Source organism: Lipophrys pholis (genome assembly GCF_963383615.2).
Source record: "Lipophrys pholis genome assembly, chromosome: 22".
Classification (NCBI taxonomy): domain Eukaryota; kingdom Metazoa; phylum Chordata; class Actinopteri; order Blenniiformes; family Blenniidae; genus Lipophrys; species Lipophrys pholis.
Genome location: NC_137644.1, coordinates 14,196,339 through 14,221,284, shown reverse-complemented (window position 1 = coordinate 14,221,284; position 24,946 = coordinate 14,196,339). Strand labels below are relative to the sequence as shown.

Sequence of the window (24,946 nt, the reverse complement as noted above, 5' to 3'; positions counted from 1 at the left end):
TGAAATGGAGACAAGCAAGTTTATTTAAAAAACAAAAAAAAATCAACAAAGAACAATCATTTTTAATAAATGTTTTATTTATAAAAACAGTTCTCTTTGATATTTAAGATAATGTACAAAACTAATAACATGAGCTGTAAACTCTAAGATAAGCAATGATGCATCAAGATGAAAATAAGGAGGATCATATTTCAGGCACAGCGAATCGAAGCACAATTATAGAAGACTACTATTTATAAGACATTTTTCTTTTAGATTCTTCACATTATCTATATAGTGTTTTCTTGACACTCTTTAGCCCGTAACAAACTTGTGTTTGAGTTAATCATAAACATGAAAATGAGGTTTACTTTTTGCACATTATCTGCTGAAGAGGCGCCTATCCAACCTTCTTATGCACTTAACAGTGCACTATTAAGATGGGCTGTACATGACAGCACATTATCTTTGATGGCTTTAGGAAGGGACATTTTTTTTTTTTGTTACCATTCAGTAAGCAGTGCTAATGAGGGCCAGCGTTAAGTATCATCTCTTAAACAACATCAAAGCGGATCCCCGAGACAAGCAAGTGACTCTTGCTGGTGATTCACCACAAAGTCGTTTAGTGATACACAGAATTAAAGAACAGGGAAAAAAGGAAAAGAAAACTGCCTTTACCCTGCATTGGTTTACAATTTCTACATGACAGCTCATGATTCCTTTTTTTTTTTTTCTTTTTTTATTGTGAGTCAGTGGGCTTGATACCCAAAAGCCGCTTATATGGCAACAAGGGTCAGCATGGTTTTTTTTTTTCTTCAATTCTTTATCACAGCCCAGGGAAACGGAGTGCAGTTCAACTAGTCACACTTCCACAGTATGTACTGTATGTAAAAACTGCACACAGAGAACCCTTATATGCAGCTGACAAAGCCTACAGGCAGACATTAAAGGGAGGAGGCTCTTATGAAAATACAAGACATAAGCTGTGCAAATTGTTTATATCTATGTGGAATACCATACAGCGAGCTGATCGGGAATCGTGAGTACTTTCACTGTATTTCCAGTAAACCCGAGGCTTCAAATACCGGCAAATCAAAAGCCTGAGATGATTTTCTTTAGTGAAAAAAAACAAAACAGTTTCACCAAGTAATTTTTCCAAACAATTACATGGTTCTCAGTGATTTTGTGCAATTATTTTCAGTAATAATTGGTTTCTATAAATCCTACAGAGTAAAGTTCCTACTATGGTCTTACCTTTTTGTGTCAGAGAGCAGATGTGATTCACCTTCAAATATTTCACCAGTTTTACAGTGCTACAGTAGATATGTCTGGAATGGAAGTATTTGTTGCAAAACTGTCGAAAATTAGATATGTATGAATCAACACATAACCCTTTTACAGTGTTGTACAGTATGAAGACTGCAACCTCAGATGTGGAGCATCGAAGAAACATGCTGGAAAAATAAAAACAAGTTAAATGCTGTGGAGTGTGTGGAATGTGTGTGTGTTTAACAATGTTTGTCATCAAGTCATCTAAAAAGAGGCAGGATGAAATACAATTAGACAGCATTCCAGATGTATCAAACAAACTTTTAAGACAGTCTGTGACAATATTTTTCCTCGCCGGATATAATACTTACAATAAACTGAAGGCTTAACTGACAGGTCCATATATCTGGAGTTACCTAAAGACCCCTGCTGAGCTGAGTTTGATGGAGAAGCCCAGTGTCAAAATACATCTTTCAAAGCATGCTTTACACGATCTCACCATACTGCTTCACATGGAAAAAAAAAGAGGAAATAGACCTCCGTGAGCACGTATGTCAATCATCACGCACTCACGGACACACACACTTTTCTGTCTGTTGCTGAATTCAAAGTGACGACAGCAGCAGCAGTTTCCTTCAATATTTTCAAATTTTCGTCCCGGGTCCACTTATCTCCTGCAGAGACAACCTGGTCCACGCCAAACGCAGGTTCCCCTATGTGGGGAAGCATATGCCGCAGCACTCCATGCAGATTTCGAGGCAATCCGAGGATTCGCAGCAGGCATCCATGATGCCGCAGTCCATGTCACAGGGGCAGTTGCAGTCATCGCCCAGGTCTTCGGTGCAGCAGCAGCAGCAGCAAGCCTCTGACGTGCAAGCGCCGCATGAGGCCTGGGCCACCACCATGTTGCAAAGAGTCAGGAACTCGCAGAAAAGGCAGGCCAGGATGCAGTGAACGCAGCAGTCTGGGTCCGTGTCAGAGTACGGGACGGGTTGGGGTGTGAATGAAATAAAAATGGATTAAAATTATTGCGAAAACAAAAAAGAAACACACAAAAAAAAAATTAATTCTGTGAACAAATCCAAATAAATTTTTGACCAAAATGAGGGAAATAGCGTGAGCGGGTGAATGAGGCATGCACAGCAGGCCGACGATTGGAGCAGAGGAAGTGCGTTGCAAAGGGGTGATGGCCACCGAGGCAGGGGGGCCCCGAGGAAAATAAGAGAATTCAGAGGAGCGAATTCGTCCCCCGCAGTTTTGATTAACACACTGTTAAATAATTGTGGCATTATCATGCAAACTGCTGGGTTGATCAAACAAAGATGATTAGCAAAGTCCAAGAGTCTCTCCCTGACAAATAGGTAAATTAATGCCGGCAACGCTCACACCTCTGATTAACATCTAACCTTGTCCCAGACCCTCTCCGTGTGCCCGGTGGCAAGTTTCCACATGTTGTTTCGCAGCAAACGAGAGATTACCGTCAAGTTACTAATGCGCCTATTAACCAGCATAAACGTGCTTCTAAATGCATTAAATGAGCGACACGAATCATTAAACCGCTGGTTTGAAAGAGCATCGACTTTGCATAAATACGTTATAAATAAGTTTTGCTCAGAAACTTCCTCTGAGAGTTTGTTTGTGGTATTATGTGATAGTATTTGTAACTATTTTTATTTCTCAGGAGTAAATTTGCATTGGGTTTTTTTTCCCCTTCAATATAGGTTTGAAATAAAGTGAGTTCATCAGATCGTCAAATATGGGATTAGCCTCATCTTGTTATTGCGTACAAGATTTTCTTTTCGCTGACAAAACTTTTGCATGACTTTTGTTTTTTTTTTTTACTTCAAAAGTCGTTCTTTGTTACCAGCAGCAGTGGATGGAAGACCGCCAGAGAGGAGGTGCACCAGGAAGTTAGCAGGATATAAACCTTTGGGGAGCTTTGATTCTACTTCCTCACTCGCCAATTGTAGCAAATTTAATTTCCCCTTTTCAGATTGTAAAAACATGCTCGTGAGTGTTTTGTCGTCGTCAGTTTTGCAATGTGAAAACCCAAAGCAAAGATTGCATCTCTACAACTGGTTGTCGCTGAAGTGACTTTTTCCATCTTAATGAAAGTTTAATTTGGTATATTACAGGATGCAGCTAATGCATGACATTTTAGATGCGCATCACTGATCACTTCTACTTGAGCACATATGCAGCCCACAGACACAAACACAAGATGAATGCACACACTTTATGTTGTCTTTAATCAAGACGTCCCCCCGCTCTGGAACTTGTGTTGTTGAATGCAAGTCGCCGGAACACGCGGCCGTCTCCCTTTTGAAGCGAGACCAGAGCTGCGCCGCAGCTTTGCAGTATTAAAAAGACATGATGTGGATGGATGCAGAAAAATAGCATTACAAACAGGGCACATTTGCATAACTTTCATCACCCCATCTTGAGCTGTCAGAAGGGGCTGTTACTGATTGGGTTAGAGGGAAAGCGAAAGGAGGAGAGTGTGGAGGACGGAATGGGAAGCTGAGGGCCGCTGAATGCTCATGTTTGATTAATCAAAGTAGAGGTTTTTTCTCTCTCTCTCTCTCTCTCTTCCTAATTTTGCAGTGGTAAGGCCTGCAGAGCTGACCAGAAGCACTCGCTGACTGCGATACAAACAAGATAGCGGAGGGAACATGAAACGGGGGAGCATGTGCGTACGTGTGTCTGTGAGGGTGCCTGAAGTTTGAATGCATCTTATTATCCTTATCGGAGGCCATAACATTAGCAGTGATGGAAGATTCATGAGAATAAACCCTTCACTATTGAACATCTGGGGTGAGCATGCAGTAAACTGCTTTCGGGCAGATTGTGGATTTGATTCATACTGGCATATCAAAACTTCTAACACATTTTATACTGGCATCCACAGTAGTGCTCTGCCATCAGAGTGTTACAAAATGCCAGTGAGAGCGATGAGTTCAGCTCGACCACAGCTCCATGCACAAAACCTCAAAGTTCAGCCTAACAAACTCTGAAGGACCCAGAGGGTATAGCCATGCCAGCATTGAGAATGTAACAGCACGCTGTGAATACGATACAAACACAGTACATAGGCATTAAGCAATGGCCAGCCAGCTCAAGTATTCACTTGGATGTATAATTCAACACCAGCGATTAGTCTGGATCTTACAGAAGCCAACAGGGAGGAGGGGAATGAGGAGGCGGGGGTCGTATACTGTACACAAGAGAGCTGGACGGAAGGCACATCTCCATGAAAACACAGAGAGACGGACAGAAAGGCAGACAGAGACGGAGTGAAACCAACCAACAGACAGACCGAACAGCATACACTGACAATGCTCCTGTTTAATGTCAGTGAGCGGAGATGAAGCCCAGAGTTTGCAGGCCAAAAACAGCGTCCGGCGCCTCTGAGGAAATAGTGTGAGACATCTGGAAAGCCAACATCAAAAAAAAAGAAGGGAGCGGCATGACACAAAACAAGCTGGATGGGCCTCAGAGCAGCAAGCTGTGCAAAACATTCAAACTCACAAAGAGGGAGAGAGAGAGAGGGCGAGATAGCTAGTCAGTCAAAGATAAAGAGAGGGAGACTGATCAGACAAAGCCTTGGTGGCCATGGGAATGCACAGAAGGCACACATGGGTAAAGAGGGCAGAGGATGTGGGATGGATAGTGAAGGTCCACCACATGCACATGAAAGCAGGTCTGTTTATAATGCATGACTGAGGGAAAAGTCAGACTCAAGGAGTGAAGCTTACAAAACACACACCCACACATCTAGGCTTTCTGGCTTTGGCAAAGGCTTATGGCTGTGCTTACAGCCTTGGCCTGAAATCTCCAAATGAGGCTCAAGCCGCTTGAAGGCCTTAATTGATTACACACAATTAACACAAACACAAACTGGATGAAAAGAGTTGGGACAACCCACCGCAACGAACAAAAGGCAGCGCGGTGAATGACTCCTCTGAAGCGGTGCTGTTATCGCGGATTGGCTACGGTGCCAACGGCATGTGCCAAGAAACACAGAATACAACAGAATCCCCAGAGCTAGCTCCTGCTAGCTTACGCCTTTTATTTCCTGTGTTCAGGGGACTGTTTAGGAGGCTAATTTCACAGGCAAACAGATTATGTTAATCCATGTAAACATTCAAACACAACAGCTTGGCTGTTTTCCGGGGGGAAATAAATAGTTGAGAGCGAACATATTGATTCTGAGAGCTCTCGCATCTGCAAATAAGCAACACAAAAGCCATAATGAGTCTTGTTGAGCGGCTGTTTTATTTTTTATTTTCTCTCCCCGGCGCCCGCTCTTTTCTGTTCTTTACCAATTAGGATGCTGAAAACATGATGCGTGCGGAATATCTCTGGTGGATGCATCCCACCTTCATCCCCGCCGAGTGTCGAGGATGCGCGCTTGCCTTCTTGTTTTGTTGACGCGCGTTTCGATCTGACGCGCACTTCAAGAAAAACATCATCAAATAAAGATCTGACAGCCCACTTTTCTCTTTCATTTAAACTTATATCTCGGCCTGACCATTGTGAATCTTTTAAAAACACATAAAAGCGCATCTTAATCTTCTTACTCACCTTGGAGCAAATGCACACATAAAAAGCCCAAAGAGCAAAGACCTTGGTTCGAGTAAGTGGGGGCGGCCCCGTCCACTTTAAAGAAGCATGTCTAAAGCCGTGCAGGGGAGGAACGAGGGAAAACACAAGCAAGTCCGCAAATACATGCACAGCCACAGAGCACAGCGGTCGGAGCAGGGAAGCGACGGGGCCCTGTTAATGAGGGCCAAGGCAGTGCTGACGGGATGTATCAAGAGCCAAAAAGGGCCTACGGAGGTGTGAGGGGCCGTGTGGGGCCCGGGGAAGGCTGGTCACGACTTTTAATAGGCACCCCATGCTCTCAAGCCTTGTTAGGTGGTCACACCTATCTACCCAACGGAAAGGGACCGGCAAAGTGCCTTCATTACTGGACTCACCTCAGCCTTGCACCTGACAACGTGACGGCTTCCCTGCACGGCAAACAGACTCTCTGACTTGTTGTTAAAGAAAATAAAAGCCACGGGAGCGAGATAAGACATCATTTGCTTGACGGGAGTGATAAATATGAGAGGTCATGCACTGCCATCATTAAAAGGTGAGAGACGGGAAGAATTTATTATCAATACCTGCCAAGGTATCATTTTGTGGCTTCCATTTTGTTTGATGGTATCCCGCGTTCACTGCAGGTTAGAGATTATTCGATGAGGCATTTTGGCTTCTGATCAGACAAAGTATTCATATTTGATAAAACTGAGAACCAACTCCCATTTCATTTGACAAATTACTGCAATGGTCAAACAAACATGTCACTCAAGCTACAGACAAGGGGATCCAGAAAAGGGTAAGATGCAGAGACAATCATGCCAGTAATGAAGCGTTGGAGAGGTTAGTATGAGCATGAGTGTGTACAGGTGTCAGTTCCTCACCGTTACTCTGATCAGACACTCACCTTCCGGTAAAGGAGGCTTCTGCGACCCAGTTGAACTGCCTTTGCTGCGTCGGCTGCTGTCGCTGTTGACCGACAAGCTGGACCTCAGCTTCCTCTGCACCCGCTGCGACACCGGCATGGATGGCTGCTTCCTGGGCTGTTCCGTCGTCGGTGCCGCCCCCCCTGGTTTTGGGCCGGCACCAAGTCCGCCCGTGGTTCCAGCACTGACGTTGGCACCGCAGGAGCACGTGCGCCTGGCCTCTGCCCCGACGCCAGGGTGGATTCCATTGCCGTTACTCAGCGCGGTTGTGCCAGTGCTGCTGTGACGAAAGCCATTTTGGTCCTTTGTGGCGCCTCCGTCGGCAGGCTCTGAAGGGACCGGCTTAGAATCCGCTCCAGACTTGGGCTGAGCTAGTGAGACAGAAGAGATTCCATTTTCAAAATGGTTTCTTGAAAAAAAACAAATTTAACATAAGCTATAAAAAAGTGTTCATTAAATACAGTTTAAACACTAATGATCAGTATTTGAAGGTAAAGCGTGACATTTTTAAATTGAGCCACTTTTATGTATTTTTTATGTTAAAGTTTCCCAGAAGTTCAACGTTTAAGGACAGACTAAATGCTGGAGGGACTGTTCTTGTTTTGTTTTTTACCTCTATAGAATGCATTGAGCTCAAATACACTGTGCAGGAATGCAAAATGATAACCTCCAGAGTCCTCCAATTCAGCAGCAGTTAAAATCCTATATGGTTGTTGAAGATTGTGATAAAAGGATCAGAGGACCTTAAATACACAAGACAATTCCAGGGATACTGGTAGAACAATACTTTTGTGTTAAATTTTCCTTTTTAAGTCCAGTCCAACAGATTTTTCTTTTGTTTAGTGAAGTGGGAACATCCCAAGAAAATGTCTAAATACACGTCACTACAAAAGAACTGAATGCAAGAAAAGGAAGAAAAAAAACAAGTAGCCATTTACTTTACTAAGTTACTTTGTGTTCAAAGAGTCTATTTTACCAGTAGAGAAGGAGTTGTGGATTCCTTTAACTTAACTTTATTTCAGCTGAGTGACAACTTTGTCTGCACTCCCTGCACCTTACACATCATATATCTCATTCACGTAAGAAGTCGCGGTAGCCTGTGATGTTTGGTTCTCGCCAGCCGAACCCAGTAATTGAGACACACCTTTCTGTGCGAATCCACTCTCGGCAAAACGCGCCACCATTTCCCAACATGATAATATCGATCATATGGCGAACATCTCCGCCCGGGAATGACAGAGGAACCTTATATGTGACAGGATCACAAAAGCCATTGCTTAAGGCAGACAGACATTTGTGCGAGCGGTACCTCGTGTGAGTTCAGATCAGCGCGGGGAAAGGGAGATTAAAACTGCAAGAAAGGGAAAGACTGCCTGTGATAGTGTACATATACAAAATGGCTGCTGTCTGCAATGGTAATGATCTCCTCCTCTCTGAAAGCTCAGAGATGGCCTCAACTAGTTTTTCTAAGTGCATGTGTGACAGCGACAGAAAGTCAGGAGACAGCGACCTGTCTGATAAGAAAGAAGGGGAAGGATGTGAGTGAGCAAAGGAGGTGGCATTTTCCTGAGAGGAACACCTGCACATTCAGCTCTACTGGGACTTACTCCTGCATTACCTTCCCTCCACATCAGAGCTGCGGTGCATGTGCACACGCTGCCAGATTTTCTGAATTATTCATCTCTTCTTAAGTTTCTCTGTGCGAACCATACTGATTCTTCCTTTCCCTCTGTTTATTACTTCCTTTCTATACGTGGAAGACACATTGTCTTCGCGACCAAGCTTCAACTCTGGCTTAGTTAGCAGCTGTGTGGCACAAGTGTTTCGCAGCTGTCCACAAATCAACATTTTTTTTTTTTTTCCAAAGTGGATCCAAACATAGAGCTTAATATGATGCTGGTAATTTCTTTCCATCTCTTATTTTCGCTCTGTCAGTGCACCAACAAGCGCAATTACAGTTAACAAGGGTGGGAGAGTGAGTGTGGGAATCAGGCCTCGCGCTTTTTAACAACACATCACCCTGGGAGAGGCCGGACGTGAATGTGGATGTAAAACAAAGCAATTAAATACACACACTGGGTTTTGCCTTCTCCTCATTCAGGCTTCTGCATGCTGCTCCGATAAACAAATATAGACTTTAGGGATCAGGAATCCATGCAATTTGAATTAGACAACTGGGTAGCACACGATAGAATTCATTATGCAGTGATTTAAGGCCAGGTTGATGGATTTTCTCCTCCAAAAGACAAAAGCTTTGCAGCCTGCCCATGCCAGTGTGGGTAGAGGCGAAAGCTTAACAAGGAGGCTCGGAGAAGGCTGCGTTTGTTGCTCTCCTTCAGTTTTACACCCGACAGCTGACATCTTTAATATTATGTACGGTCCATTATTTCATCTTTTTATTCCAGCCAGACAGGTTTACAAAATAAAAACAGTCAATCCTTACTAGGATGGACGGAGATATATTCAACAGAATATGAACGCTTTAGAAAGGTTATATTAAGTGTGGCCCTCGCACGTGACGAGAATGTTTGACTACTAAGTTGAAGAAAACAAAAGAACCACTAAAGAAGCAAACTTGAATCCAGCTGTTATTAACCATCAACTCATGTTGAATTTGTGCATATATACCTTTTGGAGCAACCGAGGCGCAGTATGTAAAGTAGGATCAACTTTCAATCTAATGGTTGGTGGTCCAATCCCCATTGTGCCCTGTTCATGTCTCAAAATGGTCTTGGAGAAGACACCAAGACCCACAATTACTCCCAATGAAACAGTTCACATAGGTCACATGCTCAACAGACATGTGAGTGACCGTTTATGCACGAGGCAACATTATTGTCCTTATCTATTACACTGTTTTTACCGTTAACTACAATTGTAGTCCTGCGTCTGTGAGAGCCAGAGCCACACTCGACACAATATTTCCTATCACACAATTGTTTAATAGATTCTGATCTTGCATTTATGTTTGTATTTTCTAGGCAGGTTTTAAAGGCAATAATTCCAACCCATGAGCTGTCATATAATAAAATAAATAGCGGTCATTTTTTATTTCTGCTTCACAAATTCACTCCAGACCTTTTCCATTTGTTCAAGCCCAGTGAAAACAGTCACAATGCTGCACACAACAAATTCACCTTGAAAAATTTTAAAAAGTACAAATACAATCCTTGTGAACTTTGTTGGAGAATGAAGATGTGAAAAAAAGTCAGTCAGCTTGAACTGGATGACGTATACGGCCCAGTGTTTTTATTTCTGAATCAGTTAAGTCAAGTCAGTCATCCAACAACTGTTTTAGGCAACAAGAAGCACCAGGCAACAGGACTGAAATGTACAGGGTTTTTTTCCGATGGAACAAATTACACTGTTAAAATTGTAATTTTCTGCTCAAAAAATAAACAGAAGCCAAATACAAAAAAATTTAACTCAACGCCGTCGCATTGTTCCACATCGTTGGTTTCCTCTTGTTGAGCTACATTCTCTGATGTATAAACATCAAAAGCACAGTCTGAAATTAATAAGGTCAATGGGGGAAAATCCCATCTGCAAGCAATGACGAACTGCTCCAAACTCATTCTGTCAAGACTCCATAAACACACAAACATAGCATGACTCACTTTTCATTTACGTGTTTGAAAGTTTGAAGGCAGTAACAACATAGCAAACCCTGGAGCAAAGTTTCCTAGCTCGCTTCAAGTATCTCACATAATGCCAGTCATTTTTACCCCAGTTAGAATAAGCAAACTGGCCAAACAGAGTCTCACAAGCAAACACGAGTCCATGCACAATAGTAGACTGGGAAGTATAATTAATTACCTTTCCTTTGGAGGAAGTCGGGCTTCAGTTTGCCAAAGTATAAATAGTTATTAGGAAACCACAAGGCAAAAACCACAGCACAGTAATGGTGACTCTGTTTGTGACACATTGTAAAGCTCTAAAAGGTAGTTCAAGGCTTAGAAGTGGTGCAGTTTAATGGCAGGTTCTTCAATAGTCTTTATTTTTATCCCGCTGATAAAATGGTGACCGAGATTAATGGACACGATGTAGTAATATTCATAATCATTGATCATAATAATGACGTTACTGTCAAAGATGGCAATGACAGACTTGTACAGTCACCGTAAGACAAATGGAGAGATAATGAGAAAAGGCAGAAATACTCTTTAAGGTCTGTCAGAATTGAGCTAATAAGACTGGTACGACTGAAGGCATTAAAACCTTTTAACATGAATGTCCAATATGTGCTATTAAATGGCAATAGGGCTACAATTGATGAGTATTTTGTCACCTAAATAATTGACGATGGAATTGATTAGTTGACCCATTGGTAAATGAGTCATTATATTTTAAATGCTTGTTGTTTTTTTAATTGATTTCAGAATAAAATGTTAATTAACAAGTGCATTAAAATATGCTAATTAATTGTTGTTGACCATCTAATGAAGTCTACAGGCGTGCGGGAAACGTCTTACACTTTGGCCTCACACAACGCTAGACTTCATACTTTCTAGGTGATATACTAGTGTCAGAAAGTTTGCGAACATACCATCTGATTCCACGTCGAAAGATGAAACTGATTTATGCAAATAAGAGCTGAGCCCGTTAATAAATCCTTTACAGCGTAACAATGAAACTGCACCACCACATCGGCCCCATAACTCAGCAGGAAACACAACCAGCATCAGAATTTGATATTAACTAATCCCGGCAAGTTGTGCAGTGGCAACAAGCCTGGAGAAAAATAAAAGGGAAGGTGTCCTGAGATAACCGAATGCACACGAGCTGACAGGTTGCATTAAAACACCATGTTTTGGAGGGAACACACGCTGGACACACGCGCATACACACTTCAAATTGGACTTATAACTGCCCTATTTCTAGCACATCAACAACTGTTGAGAGTGTACATTTGTAGTTGAATAAAACATGGTATTCCCCTACACACGCTGTCACACACATCACAGGGGAAACTAGGGGGTGAGTGGTTCTTGACTGTCTAAGCAGCATCCCAATTTGGTCCCAGCTACTAGTAGCTGACAGCCTCAAATATCTGGGGAGCATTTTTAAAAGGCCAGTGTTTGATGGATTCATGAAGAACACACAAATATAATTGCCATTTGTCACAGAGTCTTCAGTGGCTGCGCCACCCAGGGACCAAGCAGCAGAGTGCCTGGAGAGTGCTGGAGCTGCGGCAGAGCTGTGCAGGGGGAACGCTCTGTATGTAAAACTGAGCATATAAACACCTCCATTTTTGTCACGGAAAATAGGTCCTACAGGAGGGAACTGGAAATTGCACCCAAAAGACATGGGGAAGAGAAGGAAGAGCGCATATACGTCTACTGGATATCTCACACTCATGCGAGAGAAAACACACACACACACACACCTCGAAGAAATATGCATACATGCATGTCAACTGAAACACAGCTGTATAAACAAGAATTCTAAAATAGTCGGGAACATGAAAATATAACACAAAAGGTCAAACAGGGCAGTATAAAGATACTCATTTGCACACCGCTACATCAGGAGTCGCAGGTAAGGCATAGAGCGGATTGAACAATCACGCAATCTCTGTGTTTCTAAAGCTCAGTCCTTTTTAATATTAATGCCCCTGAGACAGAGAGAAACGGGGAGAAGAGAGACGAAAGGTGTTTGCCCAGGCTTATTAGAATGCCCATCATAGGCGAGCATAGAGTTATTCAAATGTCACATCATTCCCACCAAATAAACACCACAATCGATCTTGTATTCATCTCCTAATAGCCATTATTACACAATGCTGCGAGTCTGTACGTTAACACTGAATGGAATAGGGGAGTGGAACGCGCACCTTTAATTTAAGTGTATTAGCCTCAAACAGAAACAGGCAGAATACACAGTGGCAGTTAGCTCTGAAATGCTAATTCTACTAACACGGTCAGTGTTTTGTTTATCTTTTTTGTGCCTCATATTAGAAAAACATGTATATTTTCTGCTCGACTGGCCATGTACCTGCATGATTGAAATGCTAATTTGTAAATGTGCAATGACCTAGCCAGGCTCCTCTTACCACCACCACCCCCCCCCCCCCCCCCCCCCTCCCTCCCTCTGCCAAAACAGCCTGAGGTATCATCTCTCCTCCTAACAAACAGCAGTGTGTGGAGCAGCCCCTGCCTTTCAATCCAAAGGGATATATTTTCTCATTAGAAATTATACATCTTCCCTGTCCATATTTATAGACGCAAAACCAGGGGAATTATACTGCGGAGAGAGTGAGAGGGACACACATAGAGAGAGGAAAATAGTACACTGAATGTTATTACAAAAGGGCTCTGATTGAAAATTTCCTTGGGCATATCAAAGCCTCGTTTACCGTTTGACCTTCTAAACTCCCGTACAAGGACTTTCTTTATTGTCTCAGAGGAAGAGTTGGAAAGCAACACACAAGCGAGAATCAACATTCAGATGTCTCCTCACAACAACAATATCCTAATTTTAAGGTTGGCGTTTTGAGAGGCTTTCAAAACGCAGTATGTTATTAGTTTATTTCTACCACTTTGTCAACATTTTAAAAGTGAATTAAAGGGAGAGATATCAGTATTTGGTGTGACCGCGCTTTTTCTTCAAGCTTACATCGGTTCCTCTGAGCACACTCGCACAATTTTAAAGAAATTTACATGGAGGTTGTTTTATTTTAAAAACGAGTCAAAGATACTCTTTGGATACAGTCTGGTTCAATTCCTAAACCCACACAGATTTTGTAATGTTAAAACCAAAGCCCTGCGGAGGCCACGCCATCACTTGTGGGACTATTTGTTCTGGCAACACACGATGGATAAGTAGCCTTACATTACACCTGCCGAAAACTTTAGCTGCATGTCAGTGGTGCGGAATAGGAGTGAATTGGCAGTGTTAAACAGCAAGCGAGGACTCTTGCATTTGATAAGAAAATTTGATTCCCCACATTTTGACAATGTGGGTGTCATGTAAAAGTCAGTGGTCTTGTCGGGAGCGTTTACACAGAGTGGATGGCGACCTGACACGGGCTAACAGAAATGTCACTTGTTCCACCAAATACACACAAAAAAGACGACAGCTGGACATCACGCAGCCATCCAGGCCCTGTCACTTTGTCCAACATGCACACAGTGTTTTGTGTTTATCTAAGATAAAATGGTGATGATGACGGCCATGCGGATGATGATGATGATGACTGCTGAAGAAAGCTAAATTACCTGCTCTGATATTGGATCCTCATCAGCAGGAGTGACACGCTCTGTGTGTGTGTGTGTGTGTGTGTGTGTGTGGGTGTGTGTTATGGTAGCTGGCAACAGAACTCTATTAACTGTCTTCACCTGTCAAGGCTGATCATATTGTGTTGCATCTCATTTAAACAGGAAAGATCACATTTTGGTCTGTTTTTCTGCTCCATTGCAGCACAGTGGGTGGGTAGTTCTCAACCGGTTGTCCGAATTTCACACAGCTTATTTATAGCGCTTTTTTTTTTTTTTTTTTTTTTTTAATTCGTTGTGACAGCCATTCAGATTTGACTCCTCCAACGTATCTGAAGGGGAAGTGACACTTGAAGACATCACTTAATATCATTTCCATCACACACACCTCACCCACTTCCACCACTGCTGCTGCAGCTTCTGTCCAACAGAACGAGAAGCAGGATATTTGTGGATTTTACTCATTTCAAATTTTGCTGCTGATTGAGTGCTAAAAATAACCCCCTCGGACCTTGTTCGGCTTAATTACATTTTACAGTAGCAAAGGCATCTTGAAAGACAAGAGCCTAATTTGACGAAGTAAACCTCTCAGCGAGGTATGTGCAAGAAGGGGGAAGCTGTGATGGTGAGGTGCAGGGGGGAGGAGGAGGGTGGCATCAATTATTCTTTGATTTAAAAATGGAATATTTTCACAGATTAATATGTTTGACTGCAATCTAAATCATTGAAACTCACAATGAGATGCCAGTTTCTCTTTACATGAATCACACAGACGGACAGGCATTCGCCTTCAGCCAGCCAGCCCTCCCTCCCCCTCTTCCCCCCCTTTCCTCCCACTCCCGAGCTCCGGCCAGAGAAGTCTCTGGTCTCCACTCCTGTGTGGAATTTGGCACGGTGCTAATTTGAGTGCTGCTAATGCGGCAGAGCACAAGGAGTGTTCAAAACCTTACAACTCATGTGCTGCGAGAGGCTCTAAACGGTGCCTTAGTATCTACCTCTCCATATTTCTGAGATGAATTCGTACGATCCTGTTTCTGCATTAAGCTTTGTCAAATGTCTTTCATTTATCTTCATCTGTTTCGTACCATCCAAGAGGGGAGAACGAGTGGAGTGTAAAGGCAGCCGAATGCACAACTGTAGTGTCTTTAAAAAGCTGCACATCTTGCACGGATTTAGACTTTACACGGCTAGCTACCACAATTTCTAGAAAGATCAATTATGACGTGACTCAGAGCAGGCCTGAGGGAGCTGCCAGGCTTCATACTCTGAAAACGTGCTCCACCCTCTCCTCGCCGACGACTCAAAACAAAAAAAAAAAAAAAAAAAAAAAAAGAAATGAAGCAACAGAGCTGGAGTGAGCGGGAGGGTGGAGGAGAGGGAGGGAATGGGGGTATTTTCAGTTTCAGTTACATCGATGACTCAAATATTCCGCCGGCTTCAAAATCTCCTCGCTGAAGTTGTAGTTCCACAGGAAGCTCACTTGTTTGAAATTCAACGGCAAGCTCACAGACGTGCGCATGCGCACACTTGCACTCAAAGACATTCACAAAAGACAGACGGATGCAAAACAGCAGGCGACTCCACACACCAAATAGATTTTGTGTGCTTCTCTCGGATGATCCACTCGCGCAGTCAATACCGAACGCAGAAATGAGGACCTGGCAGTACATCTACTGCTTCTTAAGAGCCCAAATTCAGCTGAGGTCTGACTGTGGGTCAGAGAGGGGATAGACAGTCTATCAAAATACCCCCACACCTAGTTCCTTTATTTGCTCAGTATCAATCTCAGCATTAACCCTCTGCTAATGGGACAGCTGTGGGTCAGCGCCTCGCATCTTCGGGATGCCAATCAAGGCCTTAAGCTGAGAGATCAGCCTTTGGGACAGAGGTGCTCGTCTGCCTCTGAGTGGCTTTTAAAACACAGAGACGCCCGTATCGATTTTAGCTCTAGCCTGAAAGAGAAGGGAGGCAGGTGGGGAGGGGGTTCGTCGTGGTGCTGGTTGTGTCAGCTGTGGCTGTCTGCGCGTCTGGACGGGAGCCAGCCCCTGGTCCCCGGTCACCCTCCGCTGATCAGGAGGGCTTGACAGAATGACCTAGCAGAGGAGGCACTGAACCTGCAAACACGAAGGGGGCAAGGAGTTGGAAGCTCGAGGGGTTCAGGGCTAGCGAGGGCAACATCAGCAGAGATCCAAGTAATAGAAAAGGGTTTTAACCTTAATGTTGGAGCCAAAACCCTGTTAGAGGCCAAGTAATCCCCCCTGCGCTGCTCTCATTTGAACTGGATGATTTTTTTATTTTTTTTCCCCCTCTGCCCCGTCTCTGCGAGCAGCTGCTGAAAGGCACCGACGCCGTCATATAGAGCACTGGTTAGTGATATGATAAACAAGCCAAACAGCCCACCTACCTTACTGGAGCTAAACAGGCTGGGTGGATAAAGACAGACAAGAAACAGAAGGTCCATCTACTGAAATTCCAAAAAATGCACAAGAACAGATGGGAGACTATTTACCTGGACTCAATACTAAGGTTCTTCTACAGTATAAATCGTTACAAAGCTCTGTACATTTTTTATTTATTTTTTTTAAATGCACATGAAACACTCGCAAACAATCTGTGACTGTATTAGCCAAGAAGTTAAATGTTGAACTGCCACCTTTAACTACTGCAATCATTTCTGTTATTATGTGATCTTCTGGGAGCAATATTTTTATCTTGTGGTTTTGCTTCTTTCATTAAATTAAAGCTTCTCGGTCTTTCTTGCCCTCGCGTAGATATCTGCTTAACAATAACCACTTAAACCCAAAGGTCAGTTGGTGTTAAAACAATTTGAAATTATTTCTCTGAAAACCCAAATTCTTTCCACAAACTCCATATATGTTGCGCTGTGTCGAGCGTGCACTTGAAAGGCTGCAGTCCACAAATTGAGGTATGCATATCTAATCATGTGGCTCAAGTATTTTGAATATCTTCAAAAAAAATTAACAGTGAATAGTCCAGGGTACTTTGGGTAAAATATGCTAATTAACACACTTGAAATTTCCCATATGAAATCTATCTCCACCAAGACAATGAGAAAATAATTACAACAGAGGTAGAATTACAATGGCCATTTTAATCAACCCCTACACTAGCATTTCACCCTATTTATACAGTTTTTGATTCCATGACCCACTGCTAAGTAATCACTTGAAAATTACGGTTCAGTTTATAATAGGTCTATGCTTTAGACATATTATTTCTGCAGAGACAGGGCTCGGAGGATTACAATAAAGATATGAATCTTGCATAACAACAATCACCATGCAGTTCTTGTGCTTAAAAAAAAAAAAACATCAAGGGAAAAGAAAAAAACTGACATAAAAGGTTAAAAAGTATGAAAGTACTTAAGGCACTTTGCTAGATATACCAGCCAAAGTGTGACAGTCTGAGAATGTTGATTCAACACTTAGGAAGCAAAAATATTTCAGCACTGATGATGAAAATTATGATGAAGAAGCACTTGCCCTTTTGTTTTATCTTAACAAAATTCCACCAGCTGTCTAGTACTGAAAAACTTTATAATTTTGTATATAAATCTGGATTGGTGAATCTTGTCTGCGAGGCGGGTCAAAGCAGGTGACACTACCCCATTAAACAATCCCTTTAACTGCTTTTATTAGAGGTCACAAAATTCACTTCCGAAAGGTCAATTCTGCACACAGGTAATCACCTTGAAGGTGTGCCACTAAAGAGTCAAATCAGAGATTCACACAAAGGCCAGACTTATGTCTTTCTATAAAAAAATGGAGAGTCATGTTATTTGACCTTCCTTTCTCACTACAGAATTTTCCTGAGATAAAAAAAAAACAGACCTGCTCTTCAGAAGCTAGTAAGGTCGTCTTTATCAACCACGGATGCATTAAAAAAAAAAAATGTATTTGAGAATCTGGTGAATAATGCAATGATTAAACTCCTAAAACTGGTGCCTGGGTGATAGCAATTTATTTCAAGGTAAAGGCTGGAGGGGCGAGGCCGTTTGGAAGAGATACCAGCTGAAAACGCAGAACGTTCTCTTGAGGAATGTCAGTCTCCCCCACAAGATTCTCCCGCCTTTGCTCAGGATGGCTGCACCACAGACCAACTGTTCCCTCAAAGGCCTCACAAGAAGGGAACAATTGTATATTTTTGTCTAACACACCACCGAGGTGTACAATTGAAGTAACTATTTGGTCAGGGCTCAAGACTCATTGTACTTAAAAGACACCTCAAAAAACATTATCGCGTTAATACGAGTGAAACTGGACATTAAAAATACATGTGAATTGTTTTTCAAGGACTAACACACCCGGATAGTGTGATGTGTCACGCCTTCATGTATACAGAGTATTTAGACTGAATCAGGATGAGAGCTCGGCACCGGATCCTGATCTGGAAGTCAAAGGTCACATTTACACCTGGCATTAACGTGCGTTTCTGGACAGCTGATCACCGGTGACGAGCCCGAACTCGAACTCGAGTAGTTAATCGGATCACCCAAAACACATGGTGTGAATGGGTCCAAAAGAAGTAAAAAGCGCCATCGCTGCAAAGAAAAGAGTACGCGATCGACAAGCATACGTCGCCATGGCTCTGGGTGGCTGAAACTGAAAGAGTGCACACCGTGACAACATGGCTGTGGTCTGTGGACATTCAAAGCACCAAGCGACACATTAGAATTGTTACAAAACCACCACCCATGTTTACGTTCCTGCTTTATCGGAACTCGATGATTTAAAACATCAACTTGTCAAAACAGTACATTCATGACTGAAATGGGATCTGTGCTGTTATTACAACAATTCAATGCACTTCCCCTTGTTGTCAAAAGTCACAGTATACATATTGTACACAGGCTTTAAATCACATGGGGGTGCACACTGGGATGTAGGCAGGCAGATGATTTCTTATTGATTTCCTGTTTCTGCAGCGAGGAGGGCTCTCAATTACCCCTGAAAGCGAGCACAGTGGTCCCCCCAAACAAAACCAAATCACAGTGAGATTGTAAGGGGCTGTGACATAAATGGGTTAATCTCAGACGCCCTGAATGAATTTCCTTGTTTAACCACAAACAGACATTTTTACATGAAACTTTCAAAGAGATTATGAAGGCAAAAACTTTCAACTTCTTCCTTTTTTTTTCCACTTAAAGTGGCTACTTTATGTTTATGTTCCCACAATAGCATACCAGCGCAATGGTTTCTTTGCCAGTGTGTGTGTGTGTGTGTGTGTGTGTGTGTATGCTGTCGCCAAAAGAGACACTTGGTGTGTGGATGCTGACGGGAGCGACATCAATTACAACGCAAAACTGTTGTCACAAGGGCTTATCTGTTCAGATGAAAGCGGAGCGTGGCTCCCTCCAGAAGTGCAATACACCAAACACCTGCCAAGCTAGAAAGACCTCCTGACAGAAATTCTTTTTTTTTTTTTTTTCCCCCACTTTTAAACGCTACTTCAGTAAACAAGCCACCAGCAAGTCATTAAGTCTAAATACTTTTTTTTTTTTTTTTTTAAGGCATGAAAAGGCGCCCTGGAAAAGTTAACAACACAGAAACAAAAGAACTGCTGTCAAGAACTGTGTCAAATGAAAACACGATCCTTATTATTGCTTGGCACTTTCATGGATGGAAGCAATCAGCTGCTATTAGCCTATGTTGTCACATCTCGGTCTTCTTAGGAACAATGAAACACACATACACAAAGCGTTTACCCCGAGCTTTTGTGACCTGCAATCCATTTCTCCGTATCAAGTGAAATTACCCAACTAAAGTGCATCTAGGTTTAATTAGACCTGCTAATAACTCGAGCAGCTCACTGGCAAATAATTGTTTTGTAAAACCTCGCTGTGCATCGCATTTGCATAAAACAATGTGATTAGGTCAGGAGTTTCAATTCAGGTTCACAAAGTTTCTTAAGTTGGAAAAAAAAAAAAAAGAACTGATTAGAAAGAGCCAGCGAAAAAAAGTCAACCAGTACTTTGAAATCTAAAACACATGCTCTTGGTATGACAGATTGTTGGGGGAATTAAAAGCCATCTGTAAAGATGTGAAAACGGCACCACGACAAGGTTTAAAGACAATACAGAACAAAAAAAAAAAAAACACTTTTTGAGAAGAGGCTGTCGGCACCTTTTAACTCAAATAGGTAAACGTTTAGCGAGGGATAAAAAAAACACTGCGGCTGAAGGTTCAATCAGTGTGTAAAGAACAGCCACTGCCAGAACCACAAACAGGATTTCCCCACTTCCAAAACACAGGGCTGAGGCTTTGGAAGGAGAGAGAAAAATGGAAAGCCGAGCCGAGCCAAGGCTTGGTCGTGACGGGAGAATAAGAGAGCACGCATGTTACCGCTCAGACCATGGTATTATCTTGATATTACTATAATTGGTCACACTGAAGCCAATATTTAAGTTGGCCAACTGACCCTGCTGCACATGTGCAGACAGAGCAACCGTCACGGCAGCTCCTGCTCCTGACAGGTGCAGCGTGTTCACAAAACTCTTGAAGCTATCATCATCTGAATGCTAAATAAACACTTACTGCGGTAAAAGTTCACCATCACTTGCTGCAATTAAACGCCTCACTGTTGTTTATCATTACGCAGAAATGTCCACCCACGGCCCTCCCGAGTCGTGAAAACTTACTTCTTACGGGCCCCCGATAATTAGGCTTCTCCCCTGGCACGTGACTTCGTCCTTCAGCGGCTGGTTTCCTTAGCGATGGCGTTCTTCCCGATGATTCCGTGTCGCAAGCATCTAGGGTGACAAGAATTTAACGTTTAACAAAAAAAAGAAAGAAAAATAAACCTGGTGCATACAAGGTGACTCAACAAATTATCGTGGCTTTCGTTGTTTGATTTAACTCGATCCGAATACAGGTTGAGCTCCTCTAAATTACTGTGTATTACAGCCGTTTTTCCAGTTGTAAACTTTGAGAGAAGGGCTCGCCACAGAGGACAAAATATCAGGGACAGCTGGATGAGCCATAGGTGCATTGGGCCACTCTGCCTATTTCTGCCAGAAAAAAAACTGGCAAACTGCACAACATGGTGGGGCAGTTCAGGTGAAGGCCTTGCCAGAGCTCTGGATCTCATTTTCTCTCCTTCAGCTCCCGGGTGTGCTCTACCTGCCAAGCGTCTTTTACTGCCATAAAGGCTGCATTCATCTAAATTGGAAAAAGTATGTGGGCAAAAAAACTCCCGGCCTGATAGCTGCACAGAAACACACACGAGAGACACTTTCACTCATCCCTCTCTTGAGCCGGGCTTCCTAACTTCAAGCCTTGCTGACGTTTCACTCATTGCACACTGCTGCTTTTGTTCAATAAGCAAACCTTCCACAATGACTTTATTCACTGGTTTGGTGCCAGACGTCTGCTCGTGGCCTAAAATTTTCCCTCAAAGTTCCTCAGTACCATACCAGTGGAAGGTAGAGCTAACCTTGCCGTGATCCTGAAGAAAAATGGGTGAAGAGTGATTCAGCAAAGCTTACAATTACGTTTACCAACGCTCTGCTCCGGGGCTACAACCCCTTGTGTTTGTAAGCAGTGATCGATGGGGCAGTGGAACGGATGGGTGCAGGCCACAAGCTCTCGACAGATATGGCACATATCTCAGCTCGGAGCTGATGTATGATAGCGGCAGCGGTGCGGCGTGATGCATCGCAGTATTTAGTGATCACAGTTAGAAATAAATTGGCCTGTTCTCAGTACATCCACAGTCCCTTGAGAGGGGAAATCTAGTCTTAACTGCAAGTCCCTTTGAAGGTCCAGCGAAAATCCATTCACAATCCGGCAGCTGCAGTCATTGCTTACTTTGTCCTACTTTACTATTTTTTGACAGAGCCATAATGATGCCTGGTATAAATAGGATGGTTAACGGTTCATTGCTTGTTTGAAGAAAAATGAAAAAGGGGGTGTGGGGGTAAGCTTATTTTACATGTGATAATCTTAGGGGCAACTAGAAAGTTAATTAAAAACTATAATTGGCTGTGGTTGCTGTTAATAGTCACCAGGGCGTTTCTTCAGACTTTATTGAGGAAAAAAGCACAAACATTATCAAGGCTTAACACTGGAGCACAGATACTGATGTACACTAATAGTCGCATGAATATAATTTAAAAAGACAAGGCCCGAGATTGTCCCAAGCAGACTGATAAACGCTGATATGTGCCAGTAATCACTTAATGCATTCACACACTTATTCCCTATATATTCTCTTTTTAAACCGGTTCTCTCGTTTGATTGACCACACGACCGCTGAATATGTCACTGATATTTATAGCCCCGCTTCATTACTACTTCACCGGCAGCATGGAAAAAAAGAAACAAACAAAAAAATAAAAAAACATTCCATAAACATTTACAAGCGAGAACTCCATGTACACATGAACCCTTGCATTATACAGCAGAGATTTCTCAGGGCTACTCGGAGTGCCTAAAGGTATAATATGCAGCTGTTTTTGTATAAAACATTCAGGAATACAAATGAACAGCAGTGTCCTGTACAGAGTGTACCCTGTGTCAGCCGGGATAAGCTCCAGCACTTACGACCTGAACATGGAAAAAGTGTGTGGAACATGGACAGACAGGGTCAACATGAAGTAACGTTTGCCAATCACTTGGTGAGACCTGTTAGTAATTGGCCCAGTAGGACTAGGGGCCACATACAGCACAAGTTGATCTCAACTGGGCCTGACCACTGAATGAATTAGCATATAACACTAAAACTAGAGAAAACTCTTAAGTTTCTCCCGGTTTTCCGTGCAAAATATGCAAATGTTTACATGTTTCAATCGGCAGATTTCAAGCACTTTTAACAAACTTTAACATGAAGAACCAGATAATTTAAATTAGAAACTGCTCGCCTGCTTATTTACATAAAAGTCTGTCTTATAGTATAGCGCTGATGCTAATGAGCGTTGCTGCCATTTGCTGTTCAGTCCTGGTTCAATACTTCCTCTATTCTTACTCATGATTTATTAAAATCACAAAAAGCTGCTTCTTCTTTAAAGAAAAAAAAAACTAATTCCAGTCAATGTAGTAGGCCTTAGGCTGCATGTTTATACCTCTGCTTTAGCATGTAGGCTGTTAGAAGAAAATAATGCAGCCGTTTCATGATCATAAAAATCCAATAACTGGGGGTACTCACCCAGTTGTAATAATCGGCACTGATGCGTTTACATGCACTTCAGAAATGCAGTGAACATGTTGGGAGTCCATTGTTGTATTTCTTTCCTGGTACATACAAAGTGACGTAAGACTCTTCCTGTTAAATCCTCTTAAGACCTGAGATATCTGCATTTTGTTTTTTTGATACAGCCAGGATCAATAAATCCTGTCCGCCGATATCGTGAAAAGAGCGGTATTGGGACAGATTTCTTGTTTCGGGGGTATTGGCGAGAAACTTATACGTGTTAATCCATTGAAAAACTCGACAGCAAGGAGGTCCAAAGTCGGTCCTGGAGGGCCGGTGTCCTGCACGTTTTAGTTCTCTCCCTGCTTCGGCATACCAGAATCTAAGGATGGTGTCATCACCAAGGTTGTGATAAAGCCCAATAACGAGCCCTTCATTGCAATCAGGTGTGCTGCAACTGGGAGAGAGCTACACCCTCCAGGACGCTGGCCCTCCAGGACCGAGCTTGGACACCCCTGATCCACATGTTTATATAAATAATCCGACAACTTCCAAAATACTGGACAACAATCAAATGTTTGTTGTGAATGTATACTGGGTCATCACAATAAACACAACAACGCCTGAAGCTATTTACAGCTTATGGACCTGCAGAGATTTCTTTCTTTATTTTTAATCACCACGCGAGCTGAAATCACGTGACTTTAAGACGTCACGTCAGATTGGACTGTTGCAGGTCAACCGGTTCACTTTTCTTCTGTCATTGAAACAAGAGTGTTGACCTTCCGTGTCACATGCAGGTGATTCGAGTTTTACCTTACCGTGTGGGGGTGACAGCAGGGGCTTGGTCTCCGGCCCGGGGCCCCTCGCAGGCCCCGCCGGCCCGTCCGGAGGAAGGACGGTCTCCTTGGACATGAGACAGGCGTCTTTACGGGAACACACACGCAGCAGCAACCAACTTCTTCCCTTTCCTCAGCCCTCGGCTCTGTGAAAACCACAAGTCTCACCATCAGCACTCAGCGCTCAAGACACAAAGTTAAAAAAAAAAAACTAAAAAAAAAACTAACTAAATCTTTACTTAAGAAAGTGACGTCGAAAAAAAAAAAAAAAAGACTTGGTGGAAATTTCCCTTCTCTGTGGTTTTATTTACAGAAACCTGTTGAAACCTTCCACGTGCCACTTTTTAATTCACCCGTAAAATTAGGTGAAAAAGGTGACTTTTGCTCAGTTTTGTTTATGAGGCGTTCACGTACCTTTCAAACATGTCAACTCGCTCGCTTCAAATGTGACTCGTTCCCATCCTTCCTCTCCTTCTTTCCCCCCTCCGACACGTTCGCAGCACGAGACAAAAGTCCCAACAAAGTTTCACCCACAAAACTTTCCCCGTGGCGGTCCCCGCGTCCAGGTTGTGTGTTGCCGTTGACGCGCAGAGAAACTATCAACAAGGATGATGATAATAACAAACAAATCCTTCGACGCTCCTTCGACGCTCGGCAGTTTACTGAGTCTGAAACATTTTCATCATATCCGGATTCCTGCAGCCAGCGGAGCCTCTCCGCTCCCCTTCGCTTCCCTCGGCGGCTGGGAAGAGAACAAAGCCCTCCCTGAACATGTGTCCAGGAAAATAAAGCAAGAAACAGCGCACGGAGTGACATTTAGACAATAAAAATAAATAAATCAATCAATAGAAACACTGGGTGTGTTTCTGTTTTAAGAGCGCCTGGTTGAAATATTTAAGTTGAAACTTTCTGTTCTGATTTATTTACCCTCTTGAGCCACTGAGTTGTGATGAACTTTAACCCTTTACCGTCCTCTCAAAGTTAAAAA

The 24,946-nt window shown here is 42.8% G+C and overlaps 1 protein-coding gene across 1 annotated transcript; it reads right to left on the bottom strand.

Annotated features, from left to right (window-relative positions):
* mdfic (MyoD family inhibitor domain containing) lies at nucleotides 1–24,701 on the bottom strand. Its single transcript, XM_080491879.1, has 5 exons — nucleotides 24,373–24,701; nucleotides 23,941–24,104; nucleotides 20,631–20,741; nucleotides 6,740–7,129; nucleotides 1–2,212 (listed from the first exon to the last, which is right to left on the bottom strand). The coding sequence occupies exons 2-5, from the start codon at nucleotides 24,032–24,034 to the stop codon at nucleotides 1,962–1,964; spliced, it is 846 nt and encodes a 281-aa protein (XP_080348005.1). The 5' UTR covers nucleotides 24,035–24,104; nucleotides 24,373–24,701; the 3' UTR covers nucleotides 1–1,961.
* Nucleotides 24,702–24,946: the final 245 nt, after the last annotated feature.

Bases quoted from the DNA above. Each gene is read 5' to 3' on its own strand.
- mdfic (XM_080491879.1), bottom strand. From the start codon at position 24,034: ATGTCCAAGGAGACCGTCCTTCCTCCGGACGGGCCGGCGGGGCCTGCG. The intron at 20,742-23,940 runs GTAAGGTAAAAC...TTGTCACCCTAG, and splicing joins CCTGCTGTCACCCCCACACG to ATGCTTGCGACACGGAATCA. The intron at 7,130-20,630 runs GTAAGTTTTCAC...CTGTCTCACTAG, and splicing joins TTATCGGGGGCCCGTAAGAA to CTCAGCCCAAGTCTGGAGCG.